This window comes from Haliotis asinina, chromosome 2 (genome assembly GCF_037392515.1).
Source record: "Haliotis asinina isolate JCU_RB_2024 chromosome 2, JCU_Hal_asi_v2, whole genome shotgun sequence".
In the NCBI taxonomy this organism is placed as follows: domain Eukaryota; kingdom Metazoa; phylum Mollusca; class Gastropoda; order Lepetellida; family Haliotidae; genus Haliotis; species Haliotis asinina.
In genome coordinates, this window is record NC_090281.1 from 13215863 (window position 1) to 13235975 (window position 20113).

At 39.6% G+C, this 20113-nt stretch overlaps 1 protein-coding gene across 1 annotated transcript; it reads left to right on the plus strand.

Moving 5' to 3' along the window:
- Positions 1 to 375: 375 nt before the first annotated feature.
- LOC137271575 (sushi, von Willebrand factor type A, EGF and pentraxin domain-containing protein 1-like) lies at positions 376 to 18149 on the plus strand. Its single transcript, XM_067804020.1, has 15 exons — positions 376 to 481; positions 1316 to 1519; positions 2226 to 2429; positions 3137 to 3340; positions 4048 to 4251; positions 5433 to 5636; positions 6344 to 6547; positions 7728 to 7931; positions 9112 to 9315; positions 10496 to 10699; positions 11880 to 12083; positions 13264 to 13467; positions 14648 to 14851; positions 16506 to 16709; positions 17890 to 18149. The coding sequence occupies exons 1-15, from the start codon at positions 376 to 378 to the stop codon at positions 18147 to 18149; spliced, it is 3018 nt and encodes a 1005-aa protein (XP_067660121.1).
- The last annotated feature ends 1964 nt before the right edge of the window (positions 18150 to 20113 follow it).

A 20113-nucleotide genomic window follows, 5' to 3' on the forward strand; every position in this document is an offset into this window, starting at 1 on the left:
TTATATCTTATCTCACACATAAATATCTTGTGTCATTGACTGAGCTCTCTTCTCTTATTTACAAGAATAAGCATACTTTTATACGTAACTTTATACATTACAGATAATAAGATACGTATAATTCATAATTATTCATAATTATTACCCATCAAACCAGCACATACATACTGAAAAAAGTTCGTTTGCGTCTACCAACGTTACTTTCTTTACAAACAGGTAGCATATACCGATTTAAATGATTCTCTTCATGTGAAGAAATGTCAGATTCGACCACATTCACCTCTTTGCTTTCAGTCAGTACATGTTCGTACTCGAAGGTTAAATACAACGCAAACCGTACTTCTTCAAGTACATCTCATAAGTGATTCAGTTTCTATGCGTCTCATGACCGATGTTACTTTCCAGCAACAAAACCAAAAGCACCCAGTTGTCCTGGTCAGCCCCCACCTCTCACGAATGCCAAGGTCAGTGACGGAAGTCGGTTTGTTGGCAGTATTCGCACCTACTCGTGTCTTCAAGGTTACCATGACATGTCTACTAAAGCGAGGATTGCAAATACCACATGCCTTGGAAATCTCACATGGAGTCGTGTTGCACTGAAATGTTCGGGTCAGTATTATCAGAAGCAGGAAAAAACTGTACAGTTCCAATTATCATGCCCTTAGATGTTTGGCATTGCACGAATTAACGCATTTCCATGTGTCCACTCAAGCTTGAAATAGGTTCGGAAGTGTTGGAATCTGTGCTCATAGGCAATATCAAGTATGGACAATGACATGAACATTTGCAAATGTCTCATTATGTGCCAGATAGTTCGAATGTGTGGTCACAACATGAAGTATTACAATGTATTTTAAATGCTGCTTTCACATAATCATTCCTACTATACATAACATTTCTGATGTCCTCTTTTGTGATAATGCTGGAATATTGCTCCAAGCAACGTAAAACATAACTTGCTCACTTTTTCACTCACAACGATATCGTAATAATTTGTTTGTGAATCACCTTCAAATAGTGATGATACTATGTTTCTGCAGACACATATGGGTATTGTATTAGAAGTGGCACCTGTCACTGAAAGATGCAGAGACAAGTCATTTCTTCACAATGTCATACAAAGTAGGTACATGTCAAAATTGGTTACTGGTGGGTCAAATTAGGTAATGTTATCCACACATCTTCCACAAATCTGTTTTGAAGCTTAAGTGGGGCCCTAAATGTTGCAACTCTGACAAGCGCTTCACCGTAAGGCCGACAATAAGGTTTGTGATGCACGGTAAGACTCAACCTGCTTGATAAACGTTTTTTCCAGCAAGTAAACCAATAGTACCCAGTTGTCCTGGTCAGCCCCCACCTCTCACGAATGCCAAGGTCAGTGACGGAAGTCGGTTTGTTGGCAGTATTCGCACCTACTCGTGTCTTCAAGGTTACCATGACATGTCTACTAAAGCGAGGATTGCAAATACCACATGCCTTGGAAATCTCACATGGAGTCGTGTTGCACTGAAATGTTCGGGTCAGTATTATCAGAAGCAAGAAAAAACTGTACAGTTCCAATTATCATCCCCTTAGATGTTTGGCATTGCACGAAATAACACATTTCCATGTGTGCACTCAAGCTTGAAATAGGTTCGGAAGTGTTGGAATCTGTGCTCATAGGCAATATCAAGTATGGACAATGATATGAACATTTGCAAATATCTCATTATGTACCAGATAGTTCCAATGTCTGGTCATAACATGAAGTATTTCAATGTATTTTAAATGCTGCTTTCACATAATCATTCCTACTATACATAACATTTCTGATGTCCTCTTTTGTGATAATGCTGGAATATTGCTCCAAGCAACGTAAAACATAACTTGCTCACTTTTTCACTCACAACGACATCGTAAGAATTTGTTTGTGAATCACCTTCAAATAGTGATGATACTATGTTTCTGCAGACACATATGGGTATTGTATTAGAAGTGGCACCTGTCACTGAAAGATGCAGAGACAAGTCATTTCTTCACAATGTCATACAAAGTAGGTACATGTCAAAATTGGTTACTGGTGGGTTAAATTAGGTAATGTTATCCACACATCTTCCACAAATCTGTTTTGAAGCTTAACTGGGGCCCTAAATGTTGCAACTCTGACAAGCGCTTCACCGTAAGGCCGACAATAAGGTTTGTGATGGACGATAAGACTCAACCTGCTTGATAAACGTTTTTTCCAGCAAGTACACCAACAGTACCCAGTTGTCCTGGTCAGCCCCCACCTCTCACGAATGCCAAGGTCAGTGACGGAAGTCGGTTTGTTGGCAGTATTCGCACCTACTCGTGTCTTCAAGGTTACCATGACATGTCTACTAAAGCGAGGATTGCAAATACCACATGCCTTGGAAATCTCACATGGAGTCGTGTTGCACTGAAATGTTCGGGTCAGTACTATCAGAAGCAAGAAAAAACTGTACAGTTCCAATTATCATGCCCTTAGATGTTTGGCATTGCACGAAATAACACATTTCCATGTGTCCACTCAAGCTTGAAATAGGTTCGGAAGTGTTGGAATCTGTGCTCATAAGCAATATCAAGTATGGACAATGATATGGACACTTGGAAATACGTCATTATGTGCCAGATAGTTGGAATGTGTGGTCATAACACGACGCATTACAATGTATTTTAAATGCTGCTTTCACATAATCATTCCTACTGCATCATAACATTTCTGAGGTCCTCTTTTGTGATAATGCTGGAATATTGCTACAAGCAACGTAAAACATAACTTGCTCACTTACTCACTCCCAACGATATCGTAATAATTTGTTTGTGAATCACCTTCAAATAGTGATGATACTATGTTTCTGCAGACACATATTGGTATTGTATTAGAAGTGGCACCTGTCACTGAAAGATGCAGAGACAAGTCATTTCTTCACAATGTCATACAAAGTAGGTACATGTCAAAATTGGTTACTGGTGGGTTAAATTAGGTAATGTTATCCACACATCTTCCACAAATCTGTTTTGAAACTTAACTGGGGCCCTAAATGTTGCAACTCTGACAAGCGCTTCACCATAAGGCCGACAATAAGGTTTGTGATGCACGGTAAGACTCAACCTGCTTGATAAACGTGTTTTCCAGCAAGTAAACCAACAGTACCCAGTTGTCCTGGTCAGCCCCCACCTCTCACGAATGCCAAGGTCAGTGACGGAAGTCGGTTTGTTGGCAGTATTCGCACCTACTCGTGTCTTCAAGGTTACCATGACATGTCTACTAAAGCGAGGATTGCAAATACCACATGCCTTGGAAATCTCACATGGAGTCGTGTTGCACTGAAATGTTCGGGTCAGTACTATCAGAAGCAAGAAAAAACTGTACAGTTCCAATTATCATGCCCTTAGATGTTTGGCATTGCACGAAATAACACATTTCCATGTGTCCACTCAAGCTTGAAATAGGTTCGGAAGTGTTGGAATCTGTGCTCATAAGCAATATCAAGTATGGACAATGATATGGACACTTGGAAATACGTCATTATGTGCCAGATAGTTGGAATGTGTGGTCATAACACGACGCATTACAATGTATTTTAAATGCTGCTTTCACATAATCATTCCTACTGCATCATAACATTTCTGATGTCCTCTTTTGTGATAATGCTGGAATATTGCTACAAGCAACGTAAAACATAACTTGCTCACTTACTCACTCCCAACGATATCGTAATAATTTGTTTGTGAATCACCTTCAAATAGTGATGATACTATGTTTCTGCAGACACATATGGGTATTGTATTAGAAGTGGCACCTGTCACTGAAAGATGCAGAGACAAGTCATTTCTTCACAATGTCATACAAAGTAGGTACATGTCAAAATTGGTTACCGGTGGGTTAAATTAGGTAATGTTATCCACACATCTTCCACAAATCTGTTTTGAAGCTTAAGTGGGGCCCTAAATGTTGCAACTCTGACAAGCGCTTCACCGTAAGGCCGACAATAAGGTTTGTGATGCACGGTAAGACTCAACCTGCTTGATAAACGTTTTTTCCAGCAAGTAAACCAACAGTACCCAGTTGTCCTGGTCAGCCCCCACCTCTCACGAATGCCAAGGTCAGTGACGGAAGTCGGTTTGTTGGCAGTATTCGCACCTACTCGTGTCTTCAAGGTTACCATGACATGTCTACTAAAGCGAGGATTGCAAATACCACATGCCTTGGAAATCTCACATGGAGTCGTGTTGCACTGAAATGTTCGGGTCAGTACTATCAGAAGCAAGAAAAAACTGTACAGTTCCAATTATCATGCCCTTAGATGTTTGGCATTGCACGAAATAACACATTTCCATGTGTCCACTCAAGCTTGAAATAGGTTCGGAAGCGTTGGAATCTGTGCTCATAAGCAATATCAAGTATGGACAATGATATGGACACTTGGAAATACGTCATTATGTGCCAGATAGTTGGAATGTGTGGTCATAACACGACGCATTACAATGTATTTTAAATGCTGCTTTCACATAATCATTCCTACTGCATCATAACATTTCTGATGTCCTCTTTTGTGATAATGCTGGAATGTTGCTACAAGCAACGTAAAACATAACTTGCTCACATTTTCACTCACAACAATATCGTAGGAATTTGATTGTGAATCACCTTCAAATAGTGATGATACTATGTTTCTGCAGACACATATGGGCATTGTATTAGAAGTGGCACCTGTCACTGAAAGTTGCAGAGACAACTCATTTCTTCACAATGTCATACAAAGTTATCATGCCCTTAGATGTTTGGCATTGCACGAAATAACACATTTCCATGTGTGCACTCAAGCTTGAAATAGGTTCGGAAGTGTTGGAATCTTTGCTCATAAGCAATATCAAGTATGGACAATGATATGGACACTTGGAAATACGTCATTATGTGCCAGATAGTTGGAATGTGTGGTCATAACACGACGCATTACAATGTATTTTAAATGCTGCTTTCACATAATCATTCCTACTGCATCATAACATTTCTGATGTCCTCTTTTGTGATAATGCTGGAATATTGCTACAAGCAACGTAAAACATAACTTGCTCACTTACTCACTCCCAACGATATCGTAATAATTTGTTTGTGAATCACCTTCAAATAGTGATGATACTATGTTTCTGCAGACACATATGGGTATTGTATTAGAAGTGGCACCTGTCACTGAAAGATGCAGAGACAAGTCATTTCTTCACAATGTCATACAAAGTAGGTACATGTCAAAATTGGTTACTGGTGGGTTAAATTAGGTAATGTTATCCACACATCTTCCACAAATCTGTTTTGAAACTTAACTGGGGCCCTAAATGTTGCAACTCTGACAAGCGCTTCACCGTAAGGCCGACAATAAGGTTTGTGATGCACGGTAAGACTCAACCTGCTTGATAAACGTGTTTTCCAGCAAGTAAACCAACAGTACCCAGTTGTCCTGGTCAGCCCCCACCTCTCACGAATGCCAAGGTCAGTGACGGAAGTCGGTTTGTTGGCAGTATTCGCACCTACTCGTGTCTTCAAGGTTACCATGACATGTCTACTAAAGCGAGGATTGCAAATACCACATGCCTTGGAAATCTCACATGGAGTCGTGTTGCACTGAAATGTTCGGGTCAGTACTATCAGAAGCAAGAAAAAACTGTACAGTTCCAATTATCATGCCCTTAGATGTTTGGCATTGCACGAAATAACGCATTTCCATGTGTCCACTCAAGCTTGAAATAGGTTCGGAAGTGTTGGAATCTGTGCTCATAAGCAATATCAAGTATGGACAATGATATGGACACTTGGAAATACGTCATTATGTGCCAGATAGTTGGAATGTGTGGTCATAACACGACGCATTACAATGTATTTTAAATGCTGCTTTCACATAATCATTCCTACTGCATCATAACATTTCTGATGTCCTCTTTTGTGATAATGCTGGAATATTGCTACAAGCAACGTAAAACATAACTTGCTCACTTACTCACTCCCAACGATATCGTAATAATTTGTTTGTGAATCACCTTCAAATAGTGATGATACTATGTTTCTGCAGACACATATGGGTATTGTATTAGAAGTGGCACCTGTCACTGAAAGATGCAGAGACAAGTCATTTCTTCACAATGTCATACAAAGTAGGTACATGTCAAAGTTGGTTACTGGTGGGTTAAATTAGGTATTGTTATCCACACATCTTCCACAAATCTGCTTTGAAATTTAACTGGGGCCCTAAATGTTGCAACTCTGACAAGCGCTTCACCGTAGGGCCGACAATAAGGTTTGTGATGCACGGTAAGACTCAACCTGCTTGATAAACGTGTTTTCCAGCAAGTAAACCAACAGTACCCAGTTGTCCTGGTCAGCCCCCACCTCTCACGAATGCCAAGGTCAGTGACGGAAGTCGGTTTGTTGGCAGTATTCGCACCTACTCGTGTCTTCAAGGTTACCATGACATGTCTACTAAAGCGAGGATTGCAAATACCACATGCCTTGGAAATCTCACATGGAGTCGTGTTGCACTGAAATGTTCGGGTCAGTACTATCAGAAGCAAGAAAAAACTGTACAGTTCCAATTATCATGCCCTTAGATGTTTGGCATTGCACGAAATAACGCATTTCCATGTGTCCACTCAAGCTTGAAATAGGTTCGGAAGTGTTGGAATCTGTGCTCATAGGCAATATCAAGTATGGACAATGATATGGACACTTGGAAATACGTCATTATGTGCCAGATAGTTCGAATGTGTGGTCATAAAATGAAGTATTACAATGTATTTTAAATGCTGCTTTCACATAATTATTTCTACTATACATAACCCTTCTTGTGTCCTCTTTTGTGATAATGCTGGAATATTGCTACAAGCAACGTAAAACATAACTTGCTCACATTTTCACTCACAACAATATCGTAGGAATTTGATTGTGAATCACCTTCAAATAGTGATGATACTATGTTTCTGCAGACACATATGGGCATTGTATTAGAAGTGGCACCTGTCACTGAAAGTTGCAGAGACAACTCATTTCTTCACAATGTCATACAAAGTTATCATGCCCTTAGATGTTTGGCATTGCACGAAATAACACATTTCCATGTGTGCACTCAAGCTTGAAATAGGTTCGGAAGTGTTGGAATCTGTGCTCATAAGCAATATCAAGTATGGACAATGATATGGACACTTGCAAATACGTCATTATGTGCCAGATAGTTGGAATGTGTGGTCATAACACGACGCATTACAATGTATTTTAAATGCTGCTTTCACATAATCATTCCTACTGCATCATAACATTTCTGATGTCCTCTTTTGTGATAATGCTGGAATATTGCTACAAGCAACGTAAAACATAACTTGCTCACTTACTCACTCCCAACGATATCGTAATAATTTGTTTGTGAATCACCTTCAAATAGTGATGATACTATGTTTCTGCAGACACATATGGGTATTGTATTAGAAGTGGCACCTGTCACTGAAAGATGCAGAGACAAGTCATTTCTTCACAATGTCATACAAAGTAGGTACATGTCAAAATTGGTTACTGGTGGGTCAAATTAGGTATTGTTATCCACACATCTTCCACAAATCTGCTTTGAAACTTAACTGGGGCCCTAAATGTTGCAACTCTGACAAGCGCTTCACCGTAAGGCCGATAATAAGGTTTGTGATGCACGGTAAGACTCAACCTGCTTGATAAACGTGTTTTCCAGCAAGTAGACCAACGGTACCCAGTTGTCCTGGTCAGCCCCCACCTCTCACGAATGCCAAGGTCAGTGACGGAAGTCGGTTTGTTGGCGGTATTCGCACCTACTCGTGTCTTCAAGGTTACCATGACATGTCTACTAAAGCGAGGATTGCAAATACCACATGCCTTGGAAATCTCACATGGAGTCGTGTTGCACTGAAATGTTCGGGTCAGTACTATCAGAAGCAAGAAAAAACTGTACAGTTCCAATTATCATGCCCTTAGATGTTTGGCATTGCACGAAATAACGCATTTCCATGTGTCCACTCAAGCTTGAAATAGGTTCGGAAGTGTTGGAGTCTGTACTCATATACAATATCAAGTATGGACAATGATATGGACACTTGGAAATACGTCATTATGTGCCAGATAGTTCGAATGTGTGGTCATAAAATGAAGTATTACAATGTATTTTAAATGCTGCTTTCACATAATTATTCCTACAATACATAACCCTTCTTGTGTCCTCTTTTGTGATAATGCTGGAATATTGCTACAAGCAACGTAAAACATAACTTGCTCACATTTTCACTCACAACAATATCGTAGGAATTTGATTGTGAATCACCTTCAAATAGTGATGATACTATGTTTCTGCAGACACATATGGGCATTGTATTAGAAGTGGCACCTGTCACTGAAAGTTGCAGAGACAAGTCATTTCTTCACAATGTCATACAAAGTTATCATGCCCTTAAATGTTTGGCATTGCACGAAATAACACATTTCCATGTGTGCACTCAAGCTTGAAATAGGTTCGGAAGTGTTGGAATCTGTGCTCATAAGCAATATCAAGTATGGACAATGATATGGACACTTGGAAATACGTCATTATGTGCCAGATAGTTGGAATGTGTGGTCATAACACGACGCATTACAATGTATTTTAAATGCTGCTTTCACATAATCATTCCTACTGCATCATAACATTTCTGATGTCCTCTTTTGTGATAATGCTGGAATATTGCTACAAGCAACGTAAAACATAACTTGCTCACTTACTCACTCCCAACGATATCGTAATAATTTGTTTGTGAATCACCTTCAAATAGTGATGATACTATGTTTCTGCAGACACATATGGGTATTGTATTAGAAGTGGCACCTGTCACTGAAAGATGCAGAGACAAGTCATTTCTTCACAATGTCATACAAAGTAGGTACATGTCAAAATTGGTTACTGGTGGGTCAAATTAGGTATTGTTATCCACACATCTTCCACAAATCTGCTTTGAAACTTAACTGGGGCCCTAAATGTTGCAACTCTGACAAGCGCTTCACCGTAAGGCCGATAATAAGGTTTGTGATGCACGGTAAGACTCAACCTGCTTGATAAACGTGTTTTCCAGCAAGTAAACCGACGGTACCCAGTTGTCCTGGTCAGCCCCCACCTCTCACGAATGCCAAGGTCAGTGACGGAAGTCGGTTTGTTGGCAGTATTCGCACCTACTCGTGTCTTCAAGGTTACCATGACATGTCTACTAAAGCGAGGATTGCAAATACCACATGCCTTGGAAATCTCACATGGAGTCGTGTTGCACTGAAATGTTCGGGTCAGTACTATCAGAAGCAAGAAAAAACTGTACAGTTCCAATTATCATGCCCTTAGATGTTTGGCATTGCACGAAATAACGCATTTCCATGTGTCCACTCAAGCTTGAAATAGGTTCGGAAGTGTTGGAATCTGTGCTCATAGGCAATATCAAGTATGGACAATGATATGGACACTTGGAAATACGTCATTATGTGCCAGATAGTTCGAATGTGTGGTCATAAAATGAAGTATTACAATGTATTTTAAATGATGCTTTCACATAATTATTCCTACTATACATAACCCTTCTTGTGTCCTCTTTTGTGATAATGCTGGAATATTGCTACAAGCAACGTAAAACATAACTTGCTCACATTTTCACTCACAACAATATCGTAGGAATTTGATTGTGAATCACCTTCAAATAGTGATGATACTATGTTTCTGCAGACACATATGGGCATTGTATTAGAAGTGGCACCTGTCACTGAAAGTTGCAGAGACAACTCATTTCTTCACAATGTCATACAAAGTTATCATGCCCTTAAATGTTTGGCATTGCACGAAATAACACATTTCCATGTGTGCACTCAAGCTTGAAATAGGTTCGGAAGTGTTGGAATCTGTGCTCATAAGCAATATCAAGTATGGACAATGATATGGACACTTGGAAATACGTCATTATGTGCCAGATAGTTGGAATGTGTGGTCATAACACGACGCATTACAATGTATTTTAAATGCTGCTTTCACATAATCATTCCTACTGCATCATAACATTTCTGATGTCCTCTTTTGTGATAATGCTGGAATATTGCTACAAGCAACGTAAAACATAACTTGCTCACTTACTCACTCCCAACGATATCGTAATAATTTGTTTGTGAATCACCTTCAAATAGTGATGATACTATGTTTCTGCAGACACATATGGGTATTGTATTAGAAGTGGCACCTGTCACTGAAAGATGCAGAGACAAGTCATTTCTTCACAATGTCATACAAAGTAGGTACATGTCAAAATTGGTTACTGGTGGGTCAAATTAGGTATTGTTATCCACACATCTTCCACAAATCTGCTTTGAAACTTAACTGGGGCCCTAAATGTTGCAACTCTGACAAGCGCTTCACCGTAAGGCCGATAATAAGGTTTGTGATGCACGGTAAGACTCAACCTGCTTGATAAACGTGTTTTCCAGCAAGTAAACCAACGGTACCCAGTTGTCCTGGTCAGCCCCCACCTCTCACGAATGCCAAGGTCAGTGACGGAAGTCGGTTTGTTGGCAGTATTCGCACCTACTCGTGTCTTCAAGGTTACCATGACATGTCTACTAAAGCGAGGATTGCAAATACCACATGCCTTGGAAATCTCACATGGAGTCGTGTTGCACTGAAATGTTCGGGTCAGTACTATCAGAAGCAAGAAAAAACTGTACAGTTCCAATTATCATGCCCTTAGATGTTTGGCATTGCACGAAATAACGCATTTCCATGTGTCCACTCAAGCTTGAAATAGGTTCGGAAGTGTTGGAATCTGTGCTCATAGGCAATATCAAGTATGGACAATGATATGGACACTTGGAAATACGTCATTATGTGCCAGATAGTTCGAATGTGTGGTCATAAAATGAAGTATTACAATGTATTTTAAATGATGCTTTCACATAATTATTCCTACTATACATAACCCTTCTTGTGTCCTCTTTTGTGATAATGCTGGAATATTGCTACAAGCAACGTAAAACATAACTTGCTCACATTTTCACTCACAACAATATCGTAGGAATTTGATTGTGAATCACCTTCAAATAGTGATGATACTATGTTTCTGCAGACACATATGGGCATTGTATTAGAAGTGGCACCTGTCACTGAAAGTTGCAGAGACAACTCATTTCTTCACAATGTCATACAAAGTTATCATGCCCTTAAATGTTTGGCATTGCACGAAATAACACATTTCCATGTGTGCACTCAAGCTTGAAATAGGTTCGGAAGTGTTGGAATCTGTGCTCATAAGCAATATCAAGTATGGACAATGATATGGACACTTGGAAATACGTCATTATGTGCCAGATAGTTGGAATGTGTGGTCATAACACGACGCATTACAATGTATTTTAAATGCTGCTTTCACATAATCATTCCTACTGCATCATAACATTTCTGATGTCCTCTTTTGTGATAATGCTGGAATATTGCTACAAGCAACGTAAAACATAACTTGCTCACTTACTCACTCCCAACGATATCGTAATAATTTGTTTGTGAATCACCTTCAAATAGTGATGATACTATGTTTCTGCAGACACATATGGGTATTGTATTAGAAGTGGCACCTGTCACTGAAAGATGCAGAGACAAGTCATTTCTTCACAATGTCATACAAAGTAGGTACATGTCAAAATTGGTTACTGGTGGGTCAAATTAGGTATTGTTATCCACACATCTTCCACAAATCTGCTTTGAAACTTAACTGGGGCCCTAAATGTTGCAACTCTGACAAGCGCTTCACCGTAAGGCCGATAATAAGGTTTGTGATGCACGGTAAGACTCAACCTGCTTGATAAACGTGTTTTCCAGCAAGTAAACCAACGGTACCCAGTTGTCCTGGTCAGCCCCCACCTCTCACGAATGCCAAGGTCAGTGACGGAAGTCGGTTTGTTGGCAGTATTCGCACCTACTCGTGTCTTCAAGGTTACCATGACATGTCTACTAAAGCGAGGATTGCAAATACCACATGCCTTGGAAATCTCACATGGAGTCGTGTTGCACTGAAATGTTCGGGTCAGTACTATCAGAAGCAAGAAAAAACTGTACAGTTCCAATTATCATGCCCTTAGATGTTTGGCATTGCACGAAATAACGCATTTCCATGTGTCCACTCAAGCTTGAAATAGGTTCGGAAGTGTTGGAATCTGTGCTCATAGGCAATATCAAGTATGGACAATGATATGGACACTTGGAAATACGTCATTATGTGCCAGATAGTTCGAATGTGTGGTCATAAAATGAAGTATTACAATGTATTTTAAATGCTGCTTTCACATAATTATTCCTACTATACATAACCCTTCTTGTGTCCTCTTTTGTGATAATGCTGGAATATTGCTACAAGCAACGTAAAACATAACTTGCTCACATTTTCACTCACAACAATATCGTAGGAATTTGATTGTGAATCACCTTCAAATAGTGATGATACTATGTTTCTGCAGACACATATGGGCATTGTATTAGAAGTGGCACCTGTCACTGAAAGTTGCAGAGACAACTCATTTCTTCACAATGTCATACAAAGTTATCATGCCCTTAGATGTTTGGCATTGCACGAAATAACACATTTCCATGTGTGCACTCAAGCTTGAAATAGGTTCGGAAGTGTTGGAATCTGTGCTCATAAGCAACATCAAGTATGGACAATGATATGGACACTTGGAAATACGTCATTATGTGCCAGATAGTTGGAATGTGTGGTCATAACACGACGCATTACAATGTATTTTAAATGCTGCTTTCACATAATCATTCCTACTGCATCATAACATTTCTGATGTCCTCTTTTGTGATAATGCTGGAATATTGCTACAAGCAACGTAAAACATAACTTGCTCACTTACTCACTCCCAACGATATCGTAATAATTTGTTTGTGAATCACCTTCAAATAGTGATGATACTATGTTTCTGCAGACACATATGGGTATTGTATTAGAAGTGGCACCTGTCACTGAAAGATGCAGAGACAAGTCATTTCTTCACAATGTCATACAAAGTAGGTACATGTCAAAATTGGTTACTGGTGGGTTAAATTAGGTAATGTTATCCACACATCTTCCACAAATCTGTTTTGAAACTTAACTGGGGCCCTAAATGTTGCAACTCTGACAAGCGCTTCACCGTAAGGCCGACAATAAGGTTTGTGATGCACGGTAAGACTCAACCTGCTTGATAAACGTGTTTTCCAGCAAGTAAACCAACGGTACCCAGTTGTCCTGGTCAGCCCCCACCTCTCACGAATGCCAAGGTCAGTGACGGAAGTCGGTTTGTTGGCAGTATTCGCACCTACTCGTGTCTTCAAGGTTACCATGACATGTCTACTAAAGCGAGGATTGCAAATACCACATGCCTTGGAAATCTCACATGGAGTCGTGTTGCACTGAAATGTTCGGGTCAGTACTATCAGAAGCAAGAAAAAACTGTACAGTTCCAATTATCATGCCCTTAGATGTTTGGCATTGCACGAAATAACGCATTTCCATGTGTCCACTCAAGCTTGAAATAGGTTCGGAAGTGTTGGAATCTGTGCTCATAAGCAATATCAAGTATGGACAATCATATGAACATTTGCAAATATCTCATTATGTGCCAGATAGTTCGAACGTGTGGTCACAACAAGAAGTATTACAATGTATTTTAAATGCTGCTTTCACATAATCATTCCCACTATACATAACCCTTCTTGTGTCCTCTTTTGTGATAATGCTGGAATATTGCTACAAGCAACGTAAAACATAACTTGCTCACATTTTCACTCACAACAATATCGTAGGAATTTGATTGTGAATCACCTTCAAATATTGATGATACTATGTTTCTGCAGACACATATGGGTATTGTATTAGAAGTGGCACCTGTCACTGAAAGTTGCAGAGACAAGTCATTTCTTCACAATGTCATACAAAGTTATCATGCCCTTAGATGTTTGGCATTGCACGAAATAACGCATTTCCATGTGTCCACTCAAGCTTGAAATAGGTTCGGAAGTGTTGGAATCTGTGCTCATAAGCAATATCAAGTATGGACAATGATATGGACACTTGCAAATACGTCATTATGTGCCAGATAGTTGGAATGTGTGGTCATAACACGACGCATTACAATGTATTTTAAATGCTGCTTTCACATAATCATTCCTACTGCATCATAACATTTCTGATGTCCTCTTTTGTGATAATGCTGGAATATTGCTACAAGCAACGTAAAACATAACTTGCTCACTTACTCACTCCCAACGATATCGTAATAATTTGTTTGTGAATCACCTTCAAATAGTGATGATACTATGTTTCTGCAGACACATATGGGTATTGTATTAGAAGTGGCACCTGTCACTGAAAGATGCAGAGACAAGTCATTTCTTCACAATGTCATACAAAGTAGGTACATGTCAAAATTGGTTACTGGTGGGTTAAATTAGGTAATGTTATCCACACATCTTCCACAAATCTGTTTTAAAGCTTAAGTGGGGTCCTAACTGTTGCAACTCTGACAAACCCTTCACCGTAAGGCCGACAATAAGGTTTGTGTTGCACGGTAAGACTCAACTTGCTTGATAAACGTGTTTTCCAGCAAGTAAACCAACAGTACCCAGTTGTCCTGGTCAGCCCCCACCTCTCACGAATGCCAAGGTCAGTGACGGAAGTCGGTTTGTTGGCAGTATTCGCACCTACTCGTGTCTTCAAGGTTACCATGACATGTCTACTAAAGCGAGGATTGCAAATACCACATGCCTTGGAAATCTCACATGGAGTCGTGTTGCACTGAAATGTTCGGGTCAGTACTATCAGAAGCAAGAAAAAACTGTACAGTTCCAATTATCATGCCCTTAGATGTTTGGCATTGCACGAAATAACGCATTTCCATGTGTCCACTCAAGCTTGAAATAGGTTCGGAAGTGTTGGAATCTGTGCTCATAAGCAATATCAAGTATGGACAATGATATGGACACTTGGAAATACGTCATTATGTGCCAGATAGTTGGAATGTGTGGTCATAACACGACGCATTACAATGTATTTTAAATGCTGCTTTCACATAATCATTCCTACTGCATCATAACATTTCTGATGTCCTCTTTTGTGATAATGCTGGAATATTGCTACAAGCAACGTAAAACATAACTTGCTCACTTACTCACTCCCAACGATATCGTAATAATTTGTTTGTGAATCACCTTCAAATAGTGATGATACTATGTTTCTGCAGACACATATGGGTATTGTATTAGAAGTGGCACCTGTCACTGAAAGATGCAGAGACAAGTCATTTCTTCACAATGTCATACAAAGTTATCATGCCCTTAGATGTTTGGCATTGCACGAAATAACGCATTTCCATGTGTCCACTCAAGCTTGAAATAGGTTCGGAAGTGTTGGAATCTGTGCTCATAAGCAATATCAAGTATGGACAATCATATGAACATTTGCAAATATCTCATTATGTGCCAGATAGTTCGAACGTGTGGTCACAACAAGAAGTATTACAATGCATTCTAAATGCTGCTTTCACATAATCATTCCCACTATACATAACCCTTCTTGTGTCCTCTTTTGTGATAATGCTGGAATATTGCTACAAGCAACGTAAAACATAACTTGCTCACATTTTCACTCACAACAATATCGTAGGAATTTGATTGTGAATCACCTTCAAATAGTGATGATACTATGTTTCTGCAGACACATATGGGTATTGTATTAGAAGTGGCACCTGTCACTGAAAGTTGCAGAGACAAGTCATTTCTTCACAATGTCATACAAAGTTATCATGCCCTTAGATGTTTGGCATTGCACGAAATAACGCATTTCCATGTGTCCACTCAAGCTTGAAATAGGTTCGGAAGTGTTGGAATCTGTGCTCATAAGCAATATCAAGTATGGACAATGATATGGACACTTGCAAATACGTCATTATGTGCCAGATAGTTGGAATGTGTGGTCATAACACGACGCATTACAATGTATTTTAAATGCTGCTTTCACATAATCATTCCTACTGCATCATAACATTTCTGATGTCCTCTTTTGTGATAATGCTGGAATATTGCTACAAGCAACGTAAAACATAACTTGCTCACTTACTCACTCCCAACGATATCGTAATAATTTGTTTGTGAATCACCTTCAAATAGTGATGATACTATGTTTCTGCAGACACATATGGGTATTGTATTAGAAGTGGCACCTGTCACTGAAAGATGCAGAGACAAGTCATTTCTTCACAATGTCATACAAAGTAGGTACATGTCAAAATTGGTTACTGGTGGGTTAAATTAGGTAATGTTATCCACACATCTTCCACAAATCTGTTTTAAAGCTTAAGTGGGGTCCTAACTGTTGCAACTCTGACAAACCCTTCACCGTAAGGCCGACAATAAGGTTTGTGTTGCACGGTAAGACTCAACTTGCTTGATAAACGTGTTTTCCAGCAAGTAAACCAACAGTACCCAGTTGTCCTGGTCAGCCCCCACCTCTCACGAATGCCAAGGTCAGTGACGGAAGTCGGTTTGTTGGCAGTATTCGCACCTACTCGTGTCTTCAAGGTTACCATGACATGTCTACTAAAGCGAGGATTGCAAATACCACATGCCTTGGAAATCTCACATGGAGTCGTGTTGCACTGAAATGTTCGGGTCAGTACTATCAGAAGCAAGAAAAAACTGTACAGTTCCAATTATCATGCCCTTAGATGTTTGGCATTGCACGAAATAACGCATTTCCATGTGTCCACTCAAGCTTGAAATAGGTTCGGAAGTGTTGGAATCTGTGCTCATAAGCAATATCAAGTATGGACAATGATATGGACACTTGGAAATACGTCATTATGTGCCAGATAGTTCGAATGTGTGGTCATAACATGAAGTATTACAATGTATTTTAAATGCTGCTTTCACATAATTATTCCTACTATACATAACCCTTCTTGTGTCCTCTTTTGTGATAATGCTGGAATATTGCTACAAGCAACGTAAAACATAACTTGCTCACATTTTCACTCACAACAATATCGTAGGAAGTTGATTGTGAATCACCTTCAAATAGTGATGATACTATGTTTCTGCAGACACATATGGGCATTGTATTAGAAGTGGCACCTGTCACTGAAAGTTGCAGAGACAAGTCATTTCTTCACAATGTCATACAAAGTTATCATGCCCTTAGATGTTTGGCATTGCACGAAATAACGCATTTCCATGTGTGCACTCAAGCTTGAAATAGGTTCGGAAGTGTTGGAATCTGTGCTCATAAGCAATATCAAGTATGGACAATGATATGGACACTTGCAAATACGTCATTATGTGCCAGATAATTGGAATGTGTGGTCATAACACGACGCATTACAATGTATTTTAAATGCTGCTTTCACATAATCATTCCTACTGCATCATAACATTTCTGATGTCCTCTTTTGTGATAATGCTGGAATATTGCTACAAGCAACGTAAAACATAACTTGCTCACTTACTCACTCCCAACGATATCGTAGGAATTTGTTTGTGAATCACCTTCAAATAGTGATGATACTATGTTTCTGCAGACACATATGGGTATTGTATTAGAAGTGGCACCTGTCACTGAAAGATGCAGAGACAAGTCATTTCTTCACAATGTCATACAAAGTAGGTACATGTCAAAATTGGTTACTGGTGGGTTAAATTAGGTAATGTTATCCACACATCTTCCACAAATCTGTTTTAAAGCTTAAGTGGGGCCCTAACTGTTGCAACTCTGACAAACCCTTCACCGTAAGGCTGACAATAAGGTTTGTGTTGCACGGTAAGACTCAACTTGCTTGATAAACGTGTTTTCCAGCAAGTAAACCAACAGTACCCAGTTGTCCTGGTCAGCCCCCACCTCTCACGAATGCCAAGGTCAGTGACGGAAGTCGGTTTGTTGGCAATATTCGCACCTACTCGTGTCTTCAAGGTTACCATGACATGTCTACTAAAGCGAGGATTGCAAATACCACATGCCTTGGAAATCTCACATGGAGTCGTGTTGCACTGAAATGTTCGGGTCAGTACTATCAGAAGCAAGAAAAAACTGTACAGTTCCAATTATCATGCCCTTAGATGTTTGGCATTGCACGAAATAACGCATTTCCATGTGTCCACTCAAGCTTGAAATAGGTTCGGAAGTGTTGGAATCTGTGCTTATAGCCAATATTAAGTATGGACAATGATATGGACACTTGGAAATACGTCATTATGTGCCAGATAGTTGGAATGTGTGGTCATAACATGAAGTATTGCAATGTATTTTAAATGCTGCTTTCACATAATTATTCCTACTATACATAACCCTTCTTGTGTCCTCTTTTGTGATAATGCTGGAATATTGCTACAAGCAACGTAAAACATAACTTGCTCACATTTTGACTCACAGCAATATCGTAGGAATTTGATTGTGAATCACCTTCAAATAGTGATGATACTATGTTTCTGCAGACACAGATGGGCATTGTATTAGAAGTGGCACCTGTCACTGAAAGTTGCAGAGACAAGTCATTTCTTCACAATGTCATACAAAGTTATCATGCCCTTAGATGTTTGGCATTGCACGAAATAACGCATTTCCATGTGTGCACTCAAGCTTGAAATAGGTTCGGAAGTGTTGGAATCTGTGCTCATAAGCAATATCAAGTATGGACAATGATATGGACACTTGGAAATACGTCATTTTGTGCCAGATAGTTGGAATGTGTGGTCATAACACGACGCATTACAATGTATTTTAAATGCTGCTTTCACATAATCATTCCTACTGCATCATAACATTTCTGATGTCCTCTTTTGTGATAATGCTGGAATATTGCTGCAAGCAACGTAAAACATAACTTGCTCACTTACTCACTCCCAACGATATCGTAGGAATTTGTTTGTGAATCACCTTCAAATAGTGATGATACTATGTTTCTGCAGACACATATGGGTATTGTATTAGAAGTGGCACCTGTCACTGAAAGTTGCAGAGACAAGTCATTTCTTCACAATGTCATACAAAGTAGGTACATGTCAAAATTGGTTACTGGTGGGTTAAATTAGGTAATGTTATCTACACATCTTCCACAAATCTGTCTTAAAGCTTAAGTGGGGCCCTAACTGTTGCAACTCTGACAAGCGCTTCACCGTAAGGCCTACAATAAGGTTTGTGTTGCACGGTAAGACTCAACTTGCTTGATAAACATGTTTTCCAGCAAGTAAACCAATAGTACCCAGTTGTCCTAGTCAGCCCACACCTCTCACGAATGCTAAGGTCAGTGACGGAAGTCGGTTTGTTGGATTCACGTTGATCTGGAATGTTCAGGATGGCTATGAGCATAGGTGTGTGTATCCAATAACATATATACACTCTACGGTTTGAAGATGAAGTGAATTCTGCTATGAAGCTGTGTAGTCTGTATTTCTGTGCATATTTCTATTTCAGTTCTGAAATGTCCAAGACAGGTTCCCATTCTCAAAAATGCCAAGGTTAGTGAAGGAAATCGGCTGGTTGGCAGTATTCGTACATACACATGTCATAAAGGTTACTATGGCAGATTTGTTCATGACGTCACTGCAAATACCACTTGCCTTGGAAACCTGACTTGGAGCCATGTTGCACTGAAATGTTCAGGTCAGTAGAGAGAGGAAGGGGAGTTGGCTATACCCTTTGTGTACAAAATGGGGGTCCTGGTCCGCATAGATGGGCCAATGTTAAAGCAGTCGGGGGAGACTCATTTTGAGTATGTTTCTGCATATCGAGACACTTTTCATTTTCCATTGTCCAAATACAGAAAACCAACATACGACAACCCACAACTTTTGGCAACAGGCAGAAGACAGTAAGTAGTCCAACACAAATGAAATACAAAAAGTGTCTTGATACGAAGAAAAATAGTCAAAACGGGTCTGGACATGCTTTTTACCCCAATTGCTTTAATAATTGGCGTACGTATGCAGTCCAGAGCCCCCATTATGTGTACTACTACATGCTTGACCTTCATGGAAATTGTGCATTTCAATGTGTGCCACAGGGTTTCGAATTGATGGAATCT